Source organism: Nannospalax galili, unplaced genomic scaffold (genome assembly GCF_000622305.1).
Source record: "Nannospalax galili isolate Female #2095 unplaced genomic scaffold, S.galili_v1.0 scaffold1362, whole genome shotgun sequence".
NCBI lineage: Eukaryota > Metazoa > Chordata > Mammalia > Rodentia > Spalacidae > Nannospalax > Nannospalax galili.
The window spans coordinates 1171189-1191952 of NW_008347579.1; the positions used below are offsets into that span (position 1 = coordinate 1171189).

The 20764-nt window shown below is 33.7% G+C and overlaps 1 protein-coding gene across 3 annotated transcripts in view; it reads right to left on the minus strand.

Moving 5' to 3' along the window:
• Window positions 1-20764, minus strand: part of Atrnl1 (attractin like 1) — a gene marked incomplete at its 5' end in the record, with an annotated part of 630201 nt that overhangs the window by 437323 nt on the left and 172114 nt on the right. For all 3 annotated transcript variants that reach the window (XM_017800920.1, XM_008844317.1, XM_017800921.2), the window contains 3 exon segments: window positions 8170-8327; window positions 9544-9622; window positions 12755-12849. In XM_017800920.1, coding sequence (XP_017656409.1) covers window positions 8170-8327; window positions 9544-9622; window positions 12755-12849 — 332 coding nt within the window.

Sequence of the window (20764 nt, forward strand, 5' to 3'; positions counted from 1 at the left end):
TAAATTCATGGAATATCAATGTCAGAAGATCCCAATGACTAAATGGAAAGTTGTTTAAATATGTACATACAGCTACGTACCTAAAGCTGCCTGCTTCTATAGACATTATGTATTTCATAAAAATAAAATATTTCATGAAATTCTAGAACGCAATAATCATAAGATTTTTACTTTTCTAAGAACTAGGCAATGTAAAGTAGGAATAGGAAGCAAAAGAAAAGCATTCCAGTTAGACATAAAACATTTAGTACAATGCTTACAAAACTAAGTTCCTCAGGATGATTATTATTAAATTTTCATAGACAAAAAAAGCCAGGAATTTTGGCAACACTAATCCTCATACCATAAGAAGACAAAATTGGCCTTTTAACAATACTTATCAAAATCTTTACCCACATTGAGTTTCTATACCATAACTACCCACTTAATATATCACTCATATTATAATGTTTTATTGAATCATGAATTAAATATAATATGTAAAGAAATAATTGAGAAAAAGAACAAGACCCAAATATGAAGTGAAATGATTTTTGTAATATAGCTCTGATAAAATGTGACTTAAGAAACTGTGAAATGAAAATTCAACAGTAAACCTAATATAATTTCAGTTAAGCTCTTTCTTGTACAATAAAACTAGGTTAAACAATCTTCCACTAATTATTGCTTATACTAGTTCTAATTCTAGAATGTATATATGTAATATTTTGTATGTATAATTAATGTAAAACTTTATAGTCATGGTTTAATGCCCATATATTTATGATACACAGTCCAGCGGTTACCAAAAAAATTGAAATGGCTTAATTTATATACAAAGCTCATTTAAACTTTCATTACCACTGAATTTTCCAGAATGAAGACTCCTTGCCCACAACAATGCAAGCAAGTTAACAGTGGATCCAATGTCTCTAACCGGAACTTTACAAATGAAATGCATAAGTTAGTATAACATTCTAATAATGAACATATATCTACTTTACACTATTTCTGGGAGTGTAAAGCCTTTCCTCAAACATTTGGAAATGGAGGGCTCAACAATCACCTAGGTCAGCCATTCTTAAGGCAGCTCTTTCCCTTAGAAGCTCTATTTTTAAACTGCAATTTGTTTCCTACAATATTTAATGGCAGATTTCCAGTCCATTCTAGTGATTTGTAGAAGTAGATAAAACTGTGACAGTTTCAAGTCCTTCAACCTTTCTCTTATGATAAAACTGGGATACAGTTTTTCATTTCTGGGTCCATTTCAGTGTCAATGTGCATATGAAAACGTGGCACCCAGCACACTGTCTTCTACATGCCTATAACTCGGTGTAGAGTAGGCACCGGGGAAAATGGACTGTACTTCGCAACAGGTTGGCTCTGGAAATGGCTGATGTCGTGGTTGGCTTTAACTGTCAATTTGACACAACCTAGAACCATGTGGGAAAAGAATCTCATTGAGGCACTGTCTAAATTGGACTGGTCTGTGGGCATCTGTGGGAGATTGTTTTAATTAAGCTAATTATTTTGAGAAGACTCAGCCCACTCGGCAAAACCATTTCTGAACTGTGGAGAGTGGAGAAATCAAACAGTACAAGCAAGCAGCAAGCAACAGCATGTATACATTTGTTTCTCCCTGCTCTTGACCACAGATATGATGTGCCCTACTTCAAGTTCCTGCCTTGAATTCCCTCAATGATGGCTGTAACCTAGAATTACAAGCCTAACTTGATTTTTGTCAGGGTATTTTATGAAAACAGCACAAATGAAACTAGAACAGCTAGCCACCATAAAGAGAGCTATGAAGAAAACAGCTGAGGAGTCAAGCAAGCTATGAAAGGGCCTGAAGTGACTGAGAAGTTCCGCAATTACTGTTTTCGAGCACTGTAGAAATTCCATTTGAGGGATTTTCAATATCTCGTATAGCATGTGAATCATTGGATCTTACCCACAACTACGTATTTGCCTTACGTTTCATGTAACACTTTTTAGTTTAGTCTCCTAGAATCACAGGTTTACCACAGGATCACATTATCCTTATGAGTATGTTAAAATAATGACATTGGATATTCTAAGATCATGAACATACTCTATATTCTCATACAAACTTTTGAAACTAGCATTTACATCTAGAATTGATCTGGATGTTCTTATTGTCCTCTTCATCACACACATGGTGCTAAAGTGGGGTGGGGCTTCTTGACCTTCTGCTCTACTCAGTTGGCCACTTGTCTAGCCTTGCTCCATTTAACTTATGTCAGTACCCTCAGCTGAGAATGTCATTACTACCCTGCATTCCTGAAGGACAGGTCTGTTAAAAATAGAATTTCAGGTGAGTTGTGGCACAAATGTGCCATTTTCTTCCAGTTCCCAAAGGTTCTGATGCAAAATCCACACCAATTCACATGGCTGTTCCTCTATGAGTACACTATTTTTCTTCAATTGCTTTGCAGGACTTTTTCATTTAGCTGTTAACAATTTAATAATGATAGTTTTGAGCATGTAAATCAATGGCTTAACATTATTTGGTGTATTTATTGAGTACATAGGCTCAATATACGGTGAACCATTGTTTTTTCAAATATCTTTCCTACTGGAAATTCTTTTTCTTTCATTCTGAGACTCCAAGAACCTGAATGCTACCATGTTTATCAAAAACAAAAAGCACAGGAAATATAGGAAGCCTGAACCAGCAACAACAAAGACAAGAACAAGACGCTCTACAAAGAAAGGAAATTTGTGTGTGAAAATATATTCCATGAATTATTTTCCATGACAAGCAAAGCATTCAGAAATACTAGAACACATCCATTCTTACAATAATCGCTATTACAATCAAACAATACTACAAAAATACTGAGAATATATTCATGAAATTTTAATTTGATAAACACTTTTCCATTTTATTTCATAACTGAGAACAAAGGTAATAAACACAGATCAGAAAGTTTGTATTTGTAGATTAAAGTATAGTGAAAGATTCTTTGTTAAATTTTTAATAAAATGTTGTGATAATAAGTATGATAAACTGTATTAATTTGCAGCAAATACTCCTGTACTCCTTGAATATGTTCTCTTACCCTATTTATGCTGTGCTGGGCTATGTGACTTGCATTGACCAATTTAGCTGGAGTGGAAACTTTAAGTACTCTTGAATCACTGCACTGCCTTTACCCATCTGTACTCAGCGTCTCATTTCCTAAGTCTAAACAGGCCCTCCAGCTTGGACCTACATAGAAACAAAGCACAATGACCAGACTCAGACACAAGCCTCACTGGATGGCAGTCTGAGTAAGAGCTGATGAACCTAAAGCAAATGACCTGCAGCAGACCTGCAGACACATGAAGGTAATGAACGCTTGAGATTACAAGTCAAGAAAGAATGAGAAGTTTAAAACTGTGAAAAGTATAGTAAAAGAAAAGGGAAGGCCTAGTACTTCATGTAGACTAAAGTATAGTATTTCCAAGGAGTTGAAGGAATTATAGGACTAATAGATCAAAGATCTCAAAGAGAAGTGTAACAAGAAATGAGACCAAACATGTAGACACTATGAGACCTTACAGGCTTTAAGTAGTTTAAACTACATGATATAGTTATGAAAGGCCTTTAAGTTGTAGATTAGGAAGCAAGTATGAACTACTTTGACTTGCATAGTAGAAATGGCCTTCAAGCGAGATGCCTGAAGAGAAACAATGCTCAGAACATGGGAAAGAGTTAGTGGTGCTACAGTCACCTGGGAAGGATGTGATAGTGTTCCAAGCCGTGCTGTCAGAAGACGGTCAGAGGAATCAGTACAATCATAAACTGTTTGAAAGAAATGGTAGGCTGCTGCAAGTAAAATTAACATATGGCAAAACAAACAAAAGTGCAAGTAGGAAAATAAGGAGTCAGAACCCACTGAAAGGAGAGCTTTAGAATGGAATCAAACAATGTTGCTGATAGGTCAACTAATAACAAAGAAATCAACTGAATATTTACATCTGTAATTCATCTGTGAACTATGTCTTAATGGTTTTCAAAGGGCCTACAAAGATGGAAATTATACGATAATTTGTAAAAATTTACTAGTTTTGTTAGAGCAGAAACAGAAATTATATATTTCATCCAATATTCAGTATAGTACTTCAACAGAGACTGGCATATAATTAACATTTGATCTCAATACAATGAAACTAAAATGGATGGAAGCAAATATCTTAATTCAGAAATACTGCTAGAAAAAAAGTTTCATCTTTTTGTGTGGGCACAAAAAAATAGTTTAATAATTTAGACAGAAACATCACATTCTATGCAAATAGAAAATATCTTAGGTAAATCATAACAAAAAACTTTTAATCATGACTGAAAACTTACATCTTGTTTCTAAAATTCCCTATCATGCAACTTTCCCTGTGCTGAACTCATTTTTAGCCTTCAAAATCCTGCTTCAGTCTAACTCCTTAAGGAACCTTTCTTGGTTTGATGCCAATTCTGCAACTGTTGCAGAAATGGACAACTAAGACCCACCTATGCATAAATATCATTCACACCCATGCCAGCCAATGAAAATGACTCAAGGAGCACATTATGACCTAATCAAGAAGACAATACATGTCTCAATATCCATATAAAAAACTCAAATCTGCCAGGCGTGATGACGCACACCTTTAATCCCAGCACTCAGGAGGCAGAGGCAGGCGGATCTCTGTGAGTTCGAGGCCAGCCTGGTCTACATAGTGAGTTCCAGGACAGCTGGAGCTACAGGGAGACCCTGTCTCAAAAAGACCAAAAAACAAAACCTCAAATATTTTCATTTCTTTCTTTGGGATGACTAATTAAGATGATATAAACCTTTCTAAGAGGGACTGTGGTCAACTGATACAATTTAATAGAACAAAGAGACAAGGAACATTACATTCACGACTCCTTATAGAGCAGCACAAAGAATGTCCAGGAATGCAGCTTTAGTAAGATGAACATATTTGAGGATGAGTTCTTGGAGCTTCCAAAGACAGTCCCCCCGCGAAGCTCTAATCCAGTATTCCTAAATCTATCATCTCCCTTTTTACTTAAACAAATTTCAAGTTGGATTTCATTATATCAGTGGAAAGAATCTTGACAAACATTTTATGAGCGACATGAGGTTACAGATTATTGGTACTTTATTCCATAGCAAAGAATTTTGATTATGATAAAAGTTTAAATAATATCTGGTAAATATTTATTTTGTCTTTATTTTTTTTTCCAGAGCTGAGAACCAAACCCAGGGCCTTGCACTTGCTAGGTAAGTGCTCTACCACTGAGCTAAATCCCCAACCCATCTGGCAAATATTTAAATAAATATTTAGTAGCTGTAATTTTAATGAGACACACTACTTTATACTAGTCTTCAACTGATAAAATACAGATGGGGATACTGAATGAGAAGCAAAAATATTATTTTTCACTTTTCTCAGAATATGTAGAAAATTATGTTATTAAGTTACTAAGATTTAAAACAGCAATAAAGTTAGATCTTAGCCAGATGAAAAGAAAGAGACAAAATTGTTCTCAAGTAGATTAACTGTATCTCCCACTCCTCCATAAAAAAAAAAATCAGTTCAAAAAAGGCACATGGGGCAGGAGAGAAAGCTCAGCAGTTAAGAGCACTTGCTGCTCTTACAGAGGACTGGGGTTTGATTCTCAACACAAATGTCAGCTTACAACTACTCATAACTCCAGTTCCAGAGGATCAAATCAGTGCCCATGGATCCTCAGGCCCCCATGGGTACTAGGAATACAAAGCACACATACATCCATGCACGTGAAATATTCATACACATAAAATAAAAATAAAAACTTTTTAAAAGATTGGAGGCAAAAGAAGAGAGGAAAAGAAGGCAGAGGATGTGGAGTGAAGAACAAGGAGACAGAGCAAGAAGAGGGGGTGATAAATGATAGGGGACATGTAGGCATGGTAGCATACAGCTATAATTGCCAGCACTTGGCAGATGGAGGAAGAGGATGAGGAGCTGTCAAGGTCATCCACTAATACATAAGACATTTGAGCCCATGGGCTTCTATAGCACCATTTCAAATAATAAATAGGAGCAATAGATGTAGAGAATAAGACAGTGGGGGTGGGGTAGTTCAACTATATGCTGCTCAAGAGGAATAAGTCAAATAATAAATAAAAAATAAATAAATAAATAGGAGCAATAGATGTAGAAAGCAAGACAGTGGGAGTGGGACAGTTCAACTATATGCTGCTCAAGAGGAGTCCATTTTATACATAAAAGTACTATCAGGCAAAAATAAGAAGATAGCCTTTTGACAGACCTATCTAGCCAAAAGTTCTTGCCCTGATACCTAATGACTTACTATACCTATAGGTCAGTGCAACTCTCAGCTGTCATCAGAAAAAAACCTCTTGGAGAGATGGCAATTAACACAAAGACCCACAAATGGTTAGCCTGCAGAGAGTAAAAGACTCAGTCCTAAATGGGACACCTAATATCACACCTTCTCCTCCCAAGGCCCCAGGAATCATTATGGAAAAATTCTGCCTTAGATTTTCACAACATATTGGAGCTACTTTTAACATCAGATAGCTAAACTCTATATGGCCAAACTGAAAACATCTTGTTTTAAAACTGAAATAAGCCAGGCGCCGTGTTGGCGCACACCTTTAATCCTAGCACTTGAGAGGCAGAAGCAGGAGGATCTCTGTGAGTTCCAGGCCAGCCTGGTCTACACAGCAAGTTCCAGGCCAGCTGGGGCTATAGGGAGACCCTGTCTCAAAAGACAAAAAAAAAAAAAAAAAAAAAAAAAAATTCAAAATGATTTGTTACTATTCAATATTACACATGGTAAAATTAGTATATCTAACATTTACTAAACTTATAGAATTAAACTCTATTAACATAAAGAATATAAATGTTTCTCAAATTCTAAAAGTAGAGCTAGTGCAGCTACAAGTTCACTGAATTCCTTTTTCTCAAAATGTCACCACGTCTTTGAAATGTTAAAAAAAAAAAAACTCCTTCTACCTTAAACATTCTTGCAAAAGAACTAAGTTTTAAAAATCCATAGAACTCATTCTTTTTACAAGATCAACAAAAAGGATAACACAAAATAAAACTGGAGACTATAATTTACAACATTTCAAAAATTTCTAAGTTTTTACTGTTTTATGCACATTAAGTACCTTGTAGTCCCTTAACTAAGCACATCACATGCTTTAACATACTACCTGGTACAAATATAATCTTTGATAAAGAATAGAAATTAGGCTCTATATAACGTGATCATTCCAATTATTTTTCAATTTATACTACTTTGAAAGAGTAAAGTATTTAAATTTCACTAGATGAATTCTAGCTTGATGTCCAGAAGAAGTAACTATGTTCTAAAAAGAAAACCTAATTTGGAAAATTAATTTGAAACCATTAAATAATCATGAACATTCTAAAATAACTGCAATTGGCATAAAAATAAAATATAAGTAGATAAGAAATAAAGAAAAATAATTAAAAATACAATAATCACATCAATCTTAATTACTATTTAGTAAGCTATATAGGTGAGCAGTTTTATATTGAATCATAATTTGAATAAACAAAGTGAAATTTGACAAATACTTATGTATGTAACTTAGGCAATAAAACTATATGTTGTAAAAAAATATACAAATTACATGGAAAAATTAATGGAAATGTTTTGACTATATAAGCATCTAAGAAATATCATTATACAATGCATAAAGTAATGTTAAATTAGGTAATGTAATGAAGTTTACTGAGTAGTACTTTCTACTACTATTTTAGCAAGAAATATTTATCTTTATTTAGGTGTAAAATTGCAAATGAATATTTTTGTTATTAAACATATGATTTTGAAAATTATTTGTTCCATTCACAAAAGATCCACAGAGGAATAAATGTAAATAAAGTATGCATGCAGCTGGAGAGATGGATCAGTGGTTAATTTAAACCAGAGGACCTGGGTTCAATTCCCAACACCCACATGGTAGCTAAGAACTGTCTGTAGCTCTAGTTCAAAAGGATTCAAAGCCCTCTTCTGTCCTCTGCAGGCACTGCAGGACACAGTGCATTTACATGCCTGTAGGCAAAACACTCATACACGTAAAAAAAAAAAAATTAAATATTCAAACATTTCTAGTCATAATTCATAAGCAGTCATCAGAAGTAAATACTCTTAATGCTTACCTGTATTTTAATAGGCCAGGAAAAGTTGCTGACATACACATAAAATGTAATATTAGGATTGCTTCTAAAGTTAAATTTTTCATAGGAAAAACTATCTCTAAATTCTTTTATATTTGTCTTAGAAATTATAGGTGTCTCTTCCCCAGATATTGTTCCACCTAGGAAACAAATATTAAGAAAAAATTAACTCATTCATATTGGGAAAAAAGGATATTTATATTCATTTGAAAGCATGTAGTACAACAAATTTTTACAATTAAAATTATAAGAACTTGATTACCAAAATGTATTCATACTCATAATTTAGAATGACAAGACAGGTTTGCCATAAATGTTAATGGTTCTAATATAAAAATAACTTATAAAAAAATACTAGCACAGTATCTAGCTACCATTGGCTTTGAGAAGTGATATACTTAGTCTCATACAATGTCACCCCAGAGGTATCATCATTTCTGATTTTCACACTGACGCCTATGTCTCAGAGAGTGAAAGCACTTCCCCCAAATGTAGAGTCACTAGGTCTGAGCTCTTCCTTGGAATTCAGGCATATAGGGCTCAGAAGCTGAGCTCTTTCGACTCAGTACTCCACAGGGACTACAGACCAAATCAGACCAAATGTGTCCATGTCTTCATCTAATTAAAAATGGGGGGAAAAATCAATATATTCATTTTTCAAGAAACTGAACCACAATACTTGCTGGAACTCCAGCTTAATGAACAGTAAAAAGAATTAGTATACTAAGTAACTGAATTGTTTTCCAACTATTGTAGGTCAAAAGTAAATAGTGTGCATTCTTAACTGTGTGCATGTTGAACATGTAGATGCTATGAATTCATCTCTTAATGTAAGTGTTGAAAATTGACCATACAAATTCATAATCTAATATAATAATGTACCTTCTTTACCATTGCATTTCTTTTTAAAAAATCATTTCAATTTGTGAACTTGATTATAAAAGATATATTTATGTAAGTTTATTTGCTCTTACCCCTAATGCTGATGAGAAGGAATGTATTTCTAAGCTTGAAAACTAAAAATAAGTTGCTACTTTCATCAGTATATACAGAATATCATTTTTATGTAAGGGGATGATAATTAAATTTATAGCTTTAATAGTGACTTGGATAAATTAAAATCCCAATCACTTTATTCACTAAAGAAGCAATCTTAGTTAAAATCACAGCATTTCATAACCTTACCTTTTTGAAAAAATAAGCCATGTTAGCTATCTGATTTTAACTGAATAAGGAAATTAACAAAGTAATACAGCTTTCATATGACTACCTGTTGTTTTGGTCAGCAAAAGCATATCAGAACAACTTCCACACACGAACACATGGAGAAGACACATGAATCCAAAATTATCTTACCTGTTGAACCAACCGACCATGTGATATTGAGATTAAAGTTGTTTGATGCATTAATTGAAATATCCAAATTTTTGTTTGACTATCAAGAAAAAAAAAAGGTTGAAAAGGTGGAATTGTACTAAATACATGTAAAGCAACTGATTTGATTTTGTCTATATTAACGATTTCAATTTATGTGTTGTATAATATTCAACTGAATAAATATAAGAGTATTCATATTTTTAATGAAAAAAAGCTGTGGTAAATTCAAAGGCTATTTTCTTCACTTATCTAATAATTTGACCATTTGTCTAAAATGGGAAGTAAGCCAGGCCCGCTAGGTGGCACACACCTTTAGTTTCAGCACCCAGGAGGCAGAGACAGGTGATCTCTATGAGAGCAAGGTCAGCTTAGTCCACATAGTGAATTCCACACCTGTTGGAACTAACAGAGACCGTGCCTCAAAAAATAAAATAATGCAAAACAAAACAATAACAAAAAATAAAATTAAATATGAAAGTCTTTGTATCCCACCCCCCAAAAAAACATTGTTTAAGGGCATTTAACTTACAATAAATTGCTATGATTATTAGTTTAGGATGTTTTTCAATTTTTTTAACTTTATCTTTACCCTAAAATTAGAAGACTCACATGGAGGGCAGGCTCCCCAACTTCTGAGAAGAGACGGGGTTCTATGTTTTTATCCTTTCAAACTATGAATGGTGTTCAAAATAATAATAATAATTTTTATGATAGAAACATTTGGAGAAAACTGTGCACAAGAGAAAGAATAAATTCTCAATTTTACATTTAGTCACCTCTTCATAATTGGGCAGTTTTTATTCTGGGTAGGCAAATTCAGAACTACTATTTAAAAGTTCATATCAAAATTCCAGTTAATATAAAACTGCCCTGATTTTTTAGTTCATCTTCTATCAATTCTAAGTTTACTTATTACTGAAGTACACAGAACCACAACTAAAACCAAAAACCCCATTCAGTGGGTTTTAAGCTGTAGTGAAAGATGTGATATGAAGTTTAATCCAGAAATGATAAAAACCAGTCCTTGAGAACACTGAAGTAGTGTAGGAGCTTAGTAACATTCTATGGTACAGAAGCCTAGCACAGAAATGGTTCACATGAAAGCACTCTCTAAGAGTAATCTATATTGAACTGAAACTGAAATCTGTGGTAAACATGTAGGACATCTACAAATGATAATCAAGGCATTTACCTTGGATAAGGAAATTTATAGGAAAAATAGGAAGCCTTCATTCCCAGGTGAATCTGTGTTTAAAGAAAATTATAACCAATAACCTTACAAGCATTCCCGAGATGCTTCTCATGGCAGCAGAGCACCAGGAGATATGTCTGACTGTTTCATTAAAATGAAAAAGACAGCAGAAAATAAAAAAGAAAGCCCGGGTAAACACTCGGGATCAGATCACTAAAGTAGTAACAATGATAGTGAACACAGGATCAAACTAGAATTGTAGCTAACCTAGGCATATGTACATGACACTAAGAACAACACTATGGAGGAATGTTACTCTCAATTTTGTAATTAGATATCCCACTTACATTAAATTTCTTAGATCCTTAAAAATCCAAATTGGAATTCACTATTAAGAAACCAACAGTAAAGATTTAAATACACTGTAACATGGTTGAACCGTTGAAATGCTACACTATGTAAAATAGGTGTAAAAAGTCAACTGTTCCATGATTATACTCATATGAACTACCCTGAATAAATTAATACAGGAAGACAAAGTACAGTGACAGTAGCAGGAGCTGAGGCCAGAGGAGAGTGCAGAGCTACTAAGTACCCAATAGCACCTCCATCTGAGGATACTAACAGCCACAGAGCAGCAGTAGGGAATGACAGAAAACATTACGGATGTGCTTAACGCAACTGAATTGCTGACCAAAAGTACTGCAAACAACTTTTACTTTCAGAATTTCTACAATAAAAAAGCAAAGGCTGATTATACTGCATTTCTAAATACTTCCTTTTCATACTGGCAAATATAGCAATAACTTTTTTTAATATCTTTAGAGAAAAATGGATAATTGATGAAGACTGATGAAGACAAGATTGTATGTGAAAGAAAATGTCTATAAAGTCAAAACTTCAGATGCATTGCAAAAAATACAAACACTCCATAAAATCTATGGACTAAGGAGTAACAGAATAAACTCCATTTGTAGGAGAGAGAAAGCAGGATCCCATTTACCAAGTTAAAAAAAATTAGTAAACTAGATGTCAAAACTTAAAAGAAAAGGTTATTTTGGTTTTTTGATTATTGGCTTTTAGTTTTAGAGACAGGGTCCAACTAGCCTGGAATTCAGTATGTACACTAGAGTGGCCTCAATCTCAAAGAGTCTCTCTGCCTCTGACTTCTGAGCATTGGGATTAAATGTATGTGCCATCAGGTCTAATCTCAGAGAAATACTGAAAACAAAAGAAGTGATAAACTTTCAAGACATAATGAGACATTTCACCTATGTAAAAACTGTTAAATAGATCAAATAGGTTTAATAATATCAACTGACATATAATAAGCACACATATATTTAATATAACATTTTCTTTTTGGATTAATTATTTTTACCTTCAAAAAATTAAAATTCAACCTAAATAAATTATATGGTTGTTATTTCCATTCCTTGGGCTTATTAGCTTTAGAAAACCTCAGATGAATAGTAATATATTTGTGATATTGCTTTCTAGACTGTCAAGTCTTTTCTTGATTTGATGTGTTGGTGTTTAGAGTTACTATTAATAATGCACACATATAAACTTCATATGCCTATAAAATAAGATGACTATGAAAATAAGATTGTTTAATTCAAAAATAATAAATATAAACAAAAGGCAATAAAAACCAATTCTTTATTGTACGAGGAAAAAGTTTGATACAGCATGCTTTGAATTTTTGGGATTTACTTTCAAATAATAATTTTCTGAAATTTGAGTATATAATTAAGAAAATATAGTAAGTATATAAATATTTTAAAATACTAAATATTTACAAATCCCAATATTACCACTCAAAAATACTAACTAGCAAACATTCTCTGAATCATTAGGACATGTTCATAAAAAGAAAATACAAGCAAATTAGTTTTTCTATAATTCTGAGATGGAGTAAAATCACAATGAAAGATGACAGAAAGTGTGGATGCCTTGGTAGTAGTACAATTCATTATAGAAAGAGACTCTTCTCACCTGCTCTGGGTTTGCGATGAAGTTGATGGCAGTATGGTGGCGATCATCTTCTTGTAACAAGCTGAAGGTGAACTGGTAATCGATCAGAAGGCTGTCTGTGGGAAGAACAAAGCAGAATGGGGCATCCTTGATAAGAACACTCTGGAAATCACAACCTGGGTAAAAATACATTGTACATAAGTACTAAAATTATCATTTAATACAAGTGGCCTACAGAAGTGGAGTAATTATGTCTGTCATTAAACACCAAAAAGCAAAATAGATATAGATGCTGGTTTTCAATATAAATTAGACACATTTAGACTTCATAAACTTTTTCCCCATCAAACTTCTCAGAATGAAATTCTTCAAGAAGCCAACTATACAGTTTTCCCCTTAACAAGAGATGGTCTATTTCTCAGAACCCAGAAATCACAATAGTGTATCATTAGGAGATTATGAGTAAGTAACTGGAATGGGAAATATATAACAACACTGATGTCTTCTTATACTCTCAAATTTCATAAAGTGGGGTTAGGGACAAAAAATTAAATCTAACCTAAGTTTAAAGTTTATTCAAATATACACAACTTGAAAATGTTATTTTATGCTGCTGTATCAAGAAAAATTATGATTGGCCAAAAATTAATACATATAATTGAAGTATTACTAAAAACATAAACAAACGATAAAGTAGGAATAGGGACCAAGGTGATCTAGCAAAGTAAAAGGGATTCGTTTCTAATTGTGAGAAACAGCTTGACAATGGGGAAAAAAAAACCTTACTGGGTGGGGAGGTTTGAATGACAATGCCCACATAGACTACAAATATTCAGACATTTTGTCCCCAGTTGGTGGTGCTGTTTTGGGAGGTATGAGGAGGTGCATGCTGGAGGAAGCAAGTCACTGGGGGCAGGCTTTGAGAGTATTTAACCTTATCAGACCTCTAGTCACTCTCTCTGCTTCCTGTGCCTTCATCAAAATGTAATCTCCTAGGCTTTCTGCTCCAGCCACCTCTGCTGCCATTATAGACTCTAACTCTCTGAATCACAAGCCAAATAACCTCTTCCTTCTACAAGTTGCCTTGTTCATGGTGTATTATGAGAGCAACAGAAAATAACTAATGCACTGGGTGATAAAAAATGTTATAGAACAGAGAAAGAAAAGAAATTGAAATATTTACTATCAAGACAAGTGATATGACAGTATTTTCTATCTAAACAATAGAATATACTTGTCTTTATCAATGAAGGGGCAATAACAAAACAATAATAGCATTTATCGAGCATTACTAAGTGGTAGCTTTCTCTCAACTGTTTGATGAGTATGTCACAAGTAAATTCATCATCAACTAAGATCTGACGCTTCCTACCCCTTTCTCCAAGCTGCAGTGCTATCACCGAATGTCTATTAAAACGAAGCCATCTATTCTAGGAACAATACACCAAACAATTTTTGAGAAATTATTGTATAATTTATATTTTCATCTCAATAAGTATTATATATTCCACAGTTACTGAGAATTTAATACATTATTATCGGATCTGCATTACTTCCATCCCTCCCAACTCCAGTCCTTCTCCAATTCCTCCCATATCATGAGTACAGATCATGAACCAAGAAAAGGGGATCAAAGACAGAAAAAACTGGTTTTACAGAAGGTGCAGAGGACAACGGAGCACAGGTAATGTGAAAGGTTGCAAGAATGAGCAAAGGGAGATGAGCCAGAAACAAAATACCTGCAAAACATTCAAAATGCAAACTTCCACCCTGTATGCTAATTTTAAAAATTAATTTGCTGCAACAAACATGGATGTACAACTATCTCTGCAATAGGATGAGCTCTTTGGGTATATGCCAAGGAGTGGTATAACTGGGTAAAAAGGTAGGTTCATTCGTAGTTTCTTAAGAGCTCTCCACACTGCTTTCCACAGAGGTTGAACAATTTGTAGCCCCACCAGCAGTGGATGAGTGTTCCCCTTTCCCCACATCCATGTTTGCTGCTGCTCTTTGCACAATAGCTAAGAGATGAAAGCAACCTAAGTGTCCCTCAATTGACAAATGGATAATGAAAATGTGGTTCATTTATACAATGGAGTTTTACTCAGCAGTAAAGAAAGATGAAATCGTGAAATCTGCAGGTAAATGGATGGAACTAGAAACGGTTATACTAACTGAAGTAACACACTCAAAAAAAAAAAAATCGACATATGTTCTCCCTTATATGTGGATCCTAGAACCAAATCCTGATAAGTGAGTATGTATCCAGACATAACTACAGGAACCAGGATAATGGAAAGGAAACAGGGAGGTAAAGGAAAAAAAAGAACCTGAAAGAGAAGAACAGTAGGAAACAGACTTAATAAAGAAGATATGGATAAAAATTGGGTTAGTTTAAGGGAGGGGGGAGGGAAGGGTATATAAGGAACGGAGCTCAAGAGAGGTATGATCATAGGAGAAGGATGTTATTAAGGGAGAAAGGGGGAAATGGAGGCACCTTAAGTGGGAAAACCATGATGGAGGGGTGAGACAATGAGAGAGATAAATAATGCCTAGCTAGTTTTGATAACCAGAGGGAACCATGTTACTCCTACAAACTATTGACAAATTATACATAGCAGATCAAGAAATCTATGTCTAGGTAAGGTTTATCTGTGAGCTCTGGAAATTGTTACTGAATATGTCAATGCTGTTGTAATGAAATGCTTCTTCTAAGTATGTGGTTATTAAATAAATAATTTTAAAAAGTTAATTTGCCGGACCTGGAAACTGGGAACATCTAATAAAGTAAATTACACTGATTATTTTATGAGAAATGTTTAAAAACAAAAGAAACAACATGGATAGCCCTGAATGACATTTTGGTAAGAAAAATAAACCAGGCAACAAAAGACAAATTCTGCATTATCCCAATTTTAATAGGTACTAAAGAAACCAAATTCGTAGATAAAGAAAGTAGAATAGTAGAGTTCTGAGAGAAGAAATGGACAAACATTGGTCAGGGGCACAAAGTTTCAGCCATGTATGATAGGGTCTGGAGATCTACTGTATAGTGCAGTGCCTACAATTAACAACAGACTACTGTATATCTAGAGTTTTTGATTGAAACAATATCTTCATTGGTATATCCAATCAAAGGTACACATTGATGAAGATTTACCTATTTTTGTACAGTCTATGTTCACTGGTCAAACCTCAATAAAGTAATCTAACAGCCTCATGGTAAAAGAAAAAGGGGGGTTATGAAATAAATCGGGCAGGGACACACAGTGAATCAAAGGGAAAACTAAAATATGAAATTACAGCCCATCTCAAGGATAAAAATCAACTCATAAGGACTTATAAGAAAATCTTTATATATTTTAGAAAAATTACAAGACAGCATCTTTTATGAACTATAAAAAGGTTCTTGAGACATAATCATAAAGAAAATATTAAAATTTAAAATTTCTATAAAACAGTAATTTCCACATAACTGAGAGCCAAGCCACAGGTAGAGAGAATATTTATACTACATATAAGCCATGAAGAATTTTTATCAGGATGTTATTTAATAAAACTATTATATGACAATAAGATAAAGAACAATAACTTGAAAAAATAGATTTGCTATAAGAAAAAGGCAAATAATACACACAATACAAAAATACGCCCAATTATAAAATTGATATATGAAATGATATGTTCACTAGATACAGAAAATGCGAATAAATCAAGATCATGCTTTGAAAATTTCAGAATGGGTAATAATGAAATGCATTTATACAAAGTGTTGCTGATGGAAGTGGAGGGAAGGAGGAAGTAAGGGAGAGCCTAAAAAAAACACTATTATGAAAATTACACAGGGAAACCTGCTGCTTTCCATGTTAAAATTTAAAAAAAGAAAGATACAAAAGGAAGTTTTATATACAAGCCTAAGTTTCATCAAGAAGAGAATAAGCAAAATTTTCACAGCAATACAAATAAATACTCTGTATAGTTAGAATACATGACGGAGCTGCATACATCAACTTCATAAATTCAGATACAGTGCACGTAAGAGCAAATGAAGGGGGTGATATAGTTAATGCATAATTTAAGCACAGGAGCAGTATTATTTTCATGAATGTGTTAGTAAATGAAAGGTTCTTATAATTGTACTTAATATAAATGACTCAAAATATGTTATTATTTTATGTGAATGATTTGCAATGGCTTAACTGTTCCTTCTGAAACTCATGTTGACTCTGGTTTCTCTTCACATTGTATCTCTCTCTCATCTTTTACCAAAACTGCTGTTGAAATTTGATTTCCTTTGATATGGTAGTAAGGGATGGCAGTAAAGGCCTCATCACAGGAGAGGATCAGTTACAAAGGGATCAGTCAGTTTGCGCTATGTCCAACCTCTTCACAACAAATGTGAAGTTTCCCACAATGTGGTACTTTCTACCATGTATGTCACGGTAGGAAGGCCTTCAATCACTTGATGAAATTCCTAGATCTTAGCAGTCCCAGACTATAGAGTCATGAGCAAAATAAACTTCTATTTATAATTTACCAATTTTGTTACATATTTACAGCAATATAAAATAGCATACTATGAATTAATTAAAGTAAGAATGAGCATTAAAAGACAAAAAAGACAGTCTGGTAGCTACCTCTACAAAAGGAGGCATAGAAACTGCAAAAGTTTCAAATGTCAATTTACTTCTTTCAAAGTTTAAAATGAATATAGCTGAGTCTTAAGTTTAATTAAATATTAATAGCAAGTACACAGTACAAAACACATTGGTGTTTGTTGTTGCAGTGCTGAGGTTAATGTCCAAGCCTCAAATATATTTCATAGGTACTCTGCCACTGAGTTGCATACCCAACTTCCATAAATTTTAATGATTTAGCATGTACTATCAAAGTGCACAAACCAGAGACATCAAAGTGTACATACTTTTCAGCAAAAGTGAAATTTAATACCATAGAAAAATCAACTGTAATTTCATATTTAAATATATTATTATTAGACACAATCCTTTGAAAGTTTTCAAACACTAAAAGATAGCACACAGCTGTCTGCAAGTTCAAAGACACAATCAGCATACATGAATCCATTCTTTGACATGTGGAGTCAGGAGTTTAGAACATTAAATGCCTAGCTCTAAAAAGCTTTGGCAATTAATCAGCAAACTACTTGTGTTGAATCCAGGAAATTTAGAGTCTTACAATTCCCCAATTATATCTAAAAGTGAATCAACAAGTATAGATAAAATTCATGTATAGAACTACTCTCTTCTTTAAACATCCCTCACTTTTTAGGTGAGCCTCATAGTCCTTAAGCAAATATGAGTTGTTGTTTTTTTTAATACTAAAATGAATAGAAAGGGTTGACAGTTTTGCTTCTCTTCAGTTATTCTGAGTATCAACCTCATTTTGTCGACAATAAACAGATACAGATGTTTAATATAAGTAAATTTATGCTCACCAGTCATTTATGTCCATGGAGTATTGTATAAGGCTTAAAGAAAAATATAGAAAACATCGATTCCTCAAAATTAAAGAATGATGATACATTTAAAGAGATTAAGTTAAAACTATAAAGCAAAAACAAGTACTTTTAGAAGGACAATATTAAAAGAATTAGATTATCAGAATAATATATCCTGAAAGTTAACTGTTATATAGGTAAAACTTGAAAAACCCTCCTAAAATAGAAATCAAGATGAAAAATCATTCAAAAGAAATAAGAAATGTAGAGATATCAACTTCAGAATGACTCGTGTTATTAAAAACATATTGAGGCTGGAAAGATACTTTGAGGCAGCATTACAGAGAATTTTTAGGGGCTGGAGAGATGGCTCAGCAGTGAAAAGCAATGACTGCTGTTAGAGAGAGAGCCCTGGTTCAGTTCCCAGCTCCCACATGGTATCTAACAACCATCAGTAACTCCTGTTTCAGGAAGTCTAACCTCTAGAGGAAGAGTCAGGGGCAATCAATGGCTGATAAGAGAAGAAAGATCAGTTTTCTCTGGGGATGAGAAACCCGAGAGCTGTTTCCTAACACCACGAGCTCAGCCCTAAACACATGTACATACAAGCACAGAACTGTGTGTGTGTGTGTGTGTGTGTGTGTGTGTGTGATGCACACACATATAGGTATCCATAATAATTAAAGTGGAGGTCAAAAAACTGAAGAACAGGAGGTAGGGGGCATGGGAAGAGTGCGAGGGGGAGAAACTAGGGTGAAAGCAATGTAAATATAGCAATTGTGTGAAATTCTAAAATAATGGTTTTTTAAAAATAACGAATGGATTCATGTGCCTTGTCTATGTGGGGAGGAATACAATGTAAAAGAATGAAGGAAGACATATTAGGCAAGTATCAATTAAAAGACAATGATGCAGTTACATTTACAGCAATTAATAGACATTAACACAAAAATATGTCATCAATGGAATTGATGTAATACATCAGTATAATTTGGTGACTTCAAAGCACAAAAACATGCATAAATTATCCACTCATATCCACCCCAAGAAAGAAAAATAAAGCATAAAGATATAGCTAAGTGGTACAACTTATGCCTAACATGCATGAGGTCTTAGGTTCACAACTCAGCACATTGAAAAACAAAGACAGAGAGAGACAGACAGAGACAGAGAGAGAGCGAGAGAGAGAGAGAGGAGAGAGAGAGAGAGGAAGAGGGGAGAAAGAAGAGAGGGAGGGGGAAGGATGAAGGGAGGAAGATAAGGGGCTGGGGCAGGCAGGAGGGAAAAAAACTATTAAAAAAATCTATTCAGCTCATAAAACAAGGTATTCTTTAATATTTTAAATCAAATTATGTGAATCTGATTTAGAATTTATGACCACCAAGTATTTTCTTTGAGGAATCATTAGTAATTTTGATGACTTGTTATCTATTTTTAGAATGAATATTTATTATTGCTATTACTGGAATGAGAAAGAATAACTTGAAAAGACTGTACAGAGTATAATTCTACAGAATAGTGATCTTTAAAATTTTATATAATAAACACACATGACATGTAAATAGATGTACATAATTACATTCATTTCCAACAAAAACACATTTCATTTTGAATTTACATGCTTCTTAGATATATCTCTCATCCTAGTGATATGACTGAGGAACACCCAGGTTTCCATTCCACAGAGAGGCAGCAAATGATCTAATCATCCAATAGTCAGCAACAGACTAGAATCCATGAAACAAGTCTGTTGTTTATTACAAAAAGTTAAGGTTTATACCAGAAATATATACAAAATTAAGTACAGGAGGAATATATGCTCCATGAGTGAAAAGTCTACCAAATTGCACAAAATGTTTAAAGGGATTAGTTATTCTACAAAACTAATGATTAGAGACTAAATTATATATAGAAAAAGATACCTGAAAGGGAACTTCAACCACAAAGAAATTTCCTGAGTACATATATGCTTTGTGCAGTGTGTATATATACACATGTGTGCATGTGTGTATGTATGATTAAGAAAAAGTACTGAATGTTTGGCATTCATTTTGTTCTGTGGGCAAAACCTACATGAAATCAAGAGTTTTAATAAAAAATATATAATCATAAAAAGAATCATGGTGGGTATTAGAAATATCTTCAAACCTGTGATCCAAGAAGGTCACATGCAGATCACGAAAGAAAGCAATCTTGACTTATTTATGCTTCATGGTGGCCTGCTCAAATCAGCACATGATAGAGAACTAGAAAGCATACATATTAAAGTTTGAAGCTTTTGAAAATTTTGACATTTGAAATTTTTTTAGAAAGACAAAGTTACATCATTTGCTTTCTTGCCATGCTTGTGTCTTTGGTTAACACTGAATTTCACTAATATTGTTGCATTATCCATAACATTTAAGGAGATCCTTGGTACAATCTCCCATATACAAATGAGTGATCTTCAAGTTAATTAACTCCAGTGAGAATTAATGGTATAATGGGGACAAAACTGCCAATCTCATAGCTCTGTGGATTAAACGTGACTCTCTCTCTCTCTCTCTCTCTCTCTCTCTCTCTCTCTCTCTCTC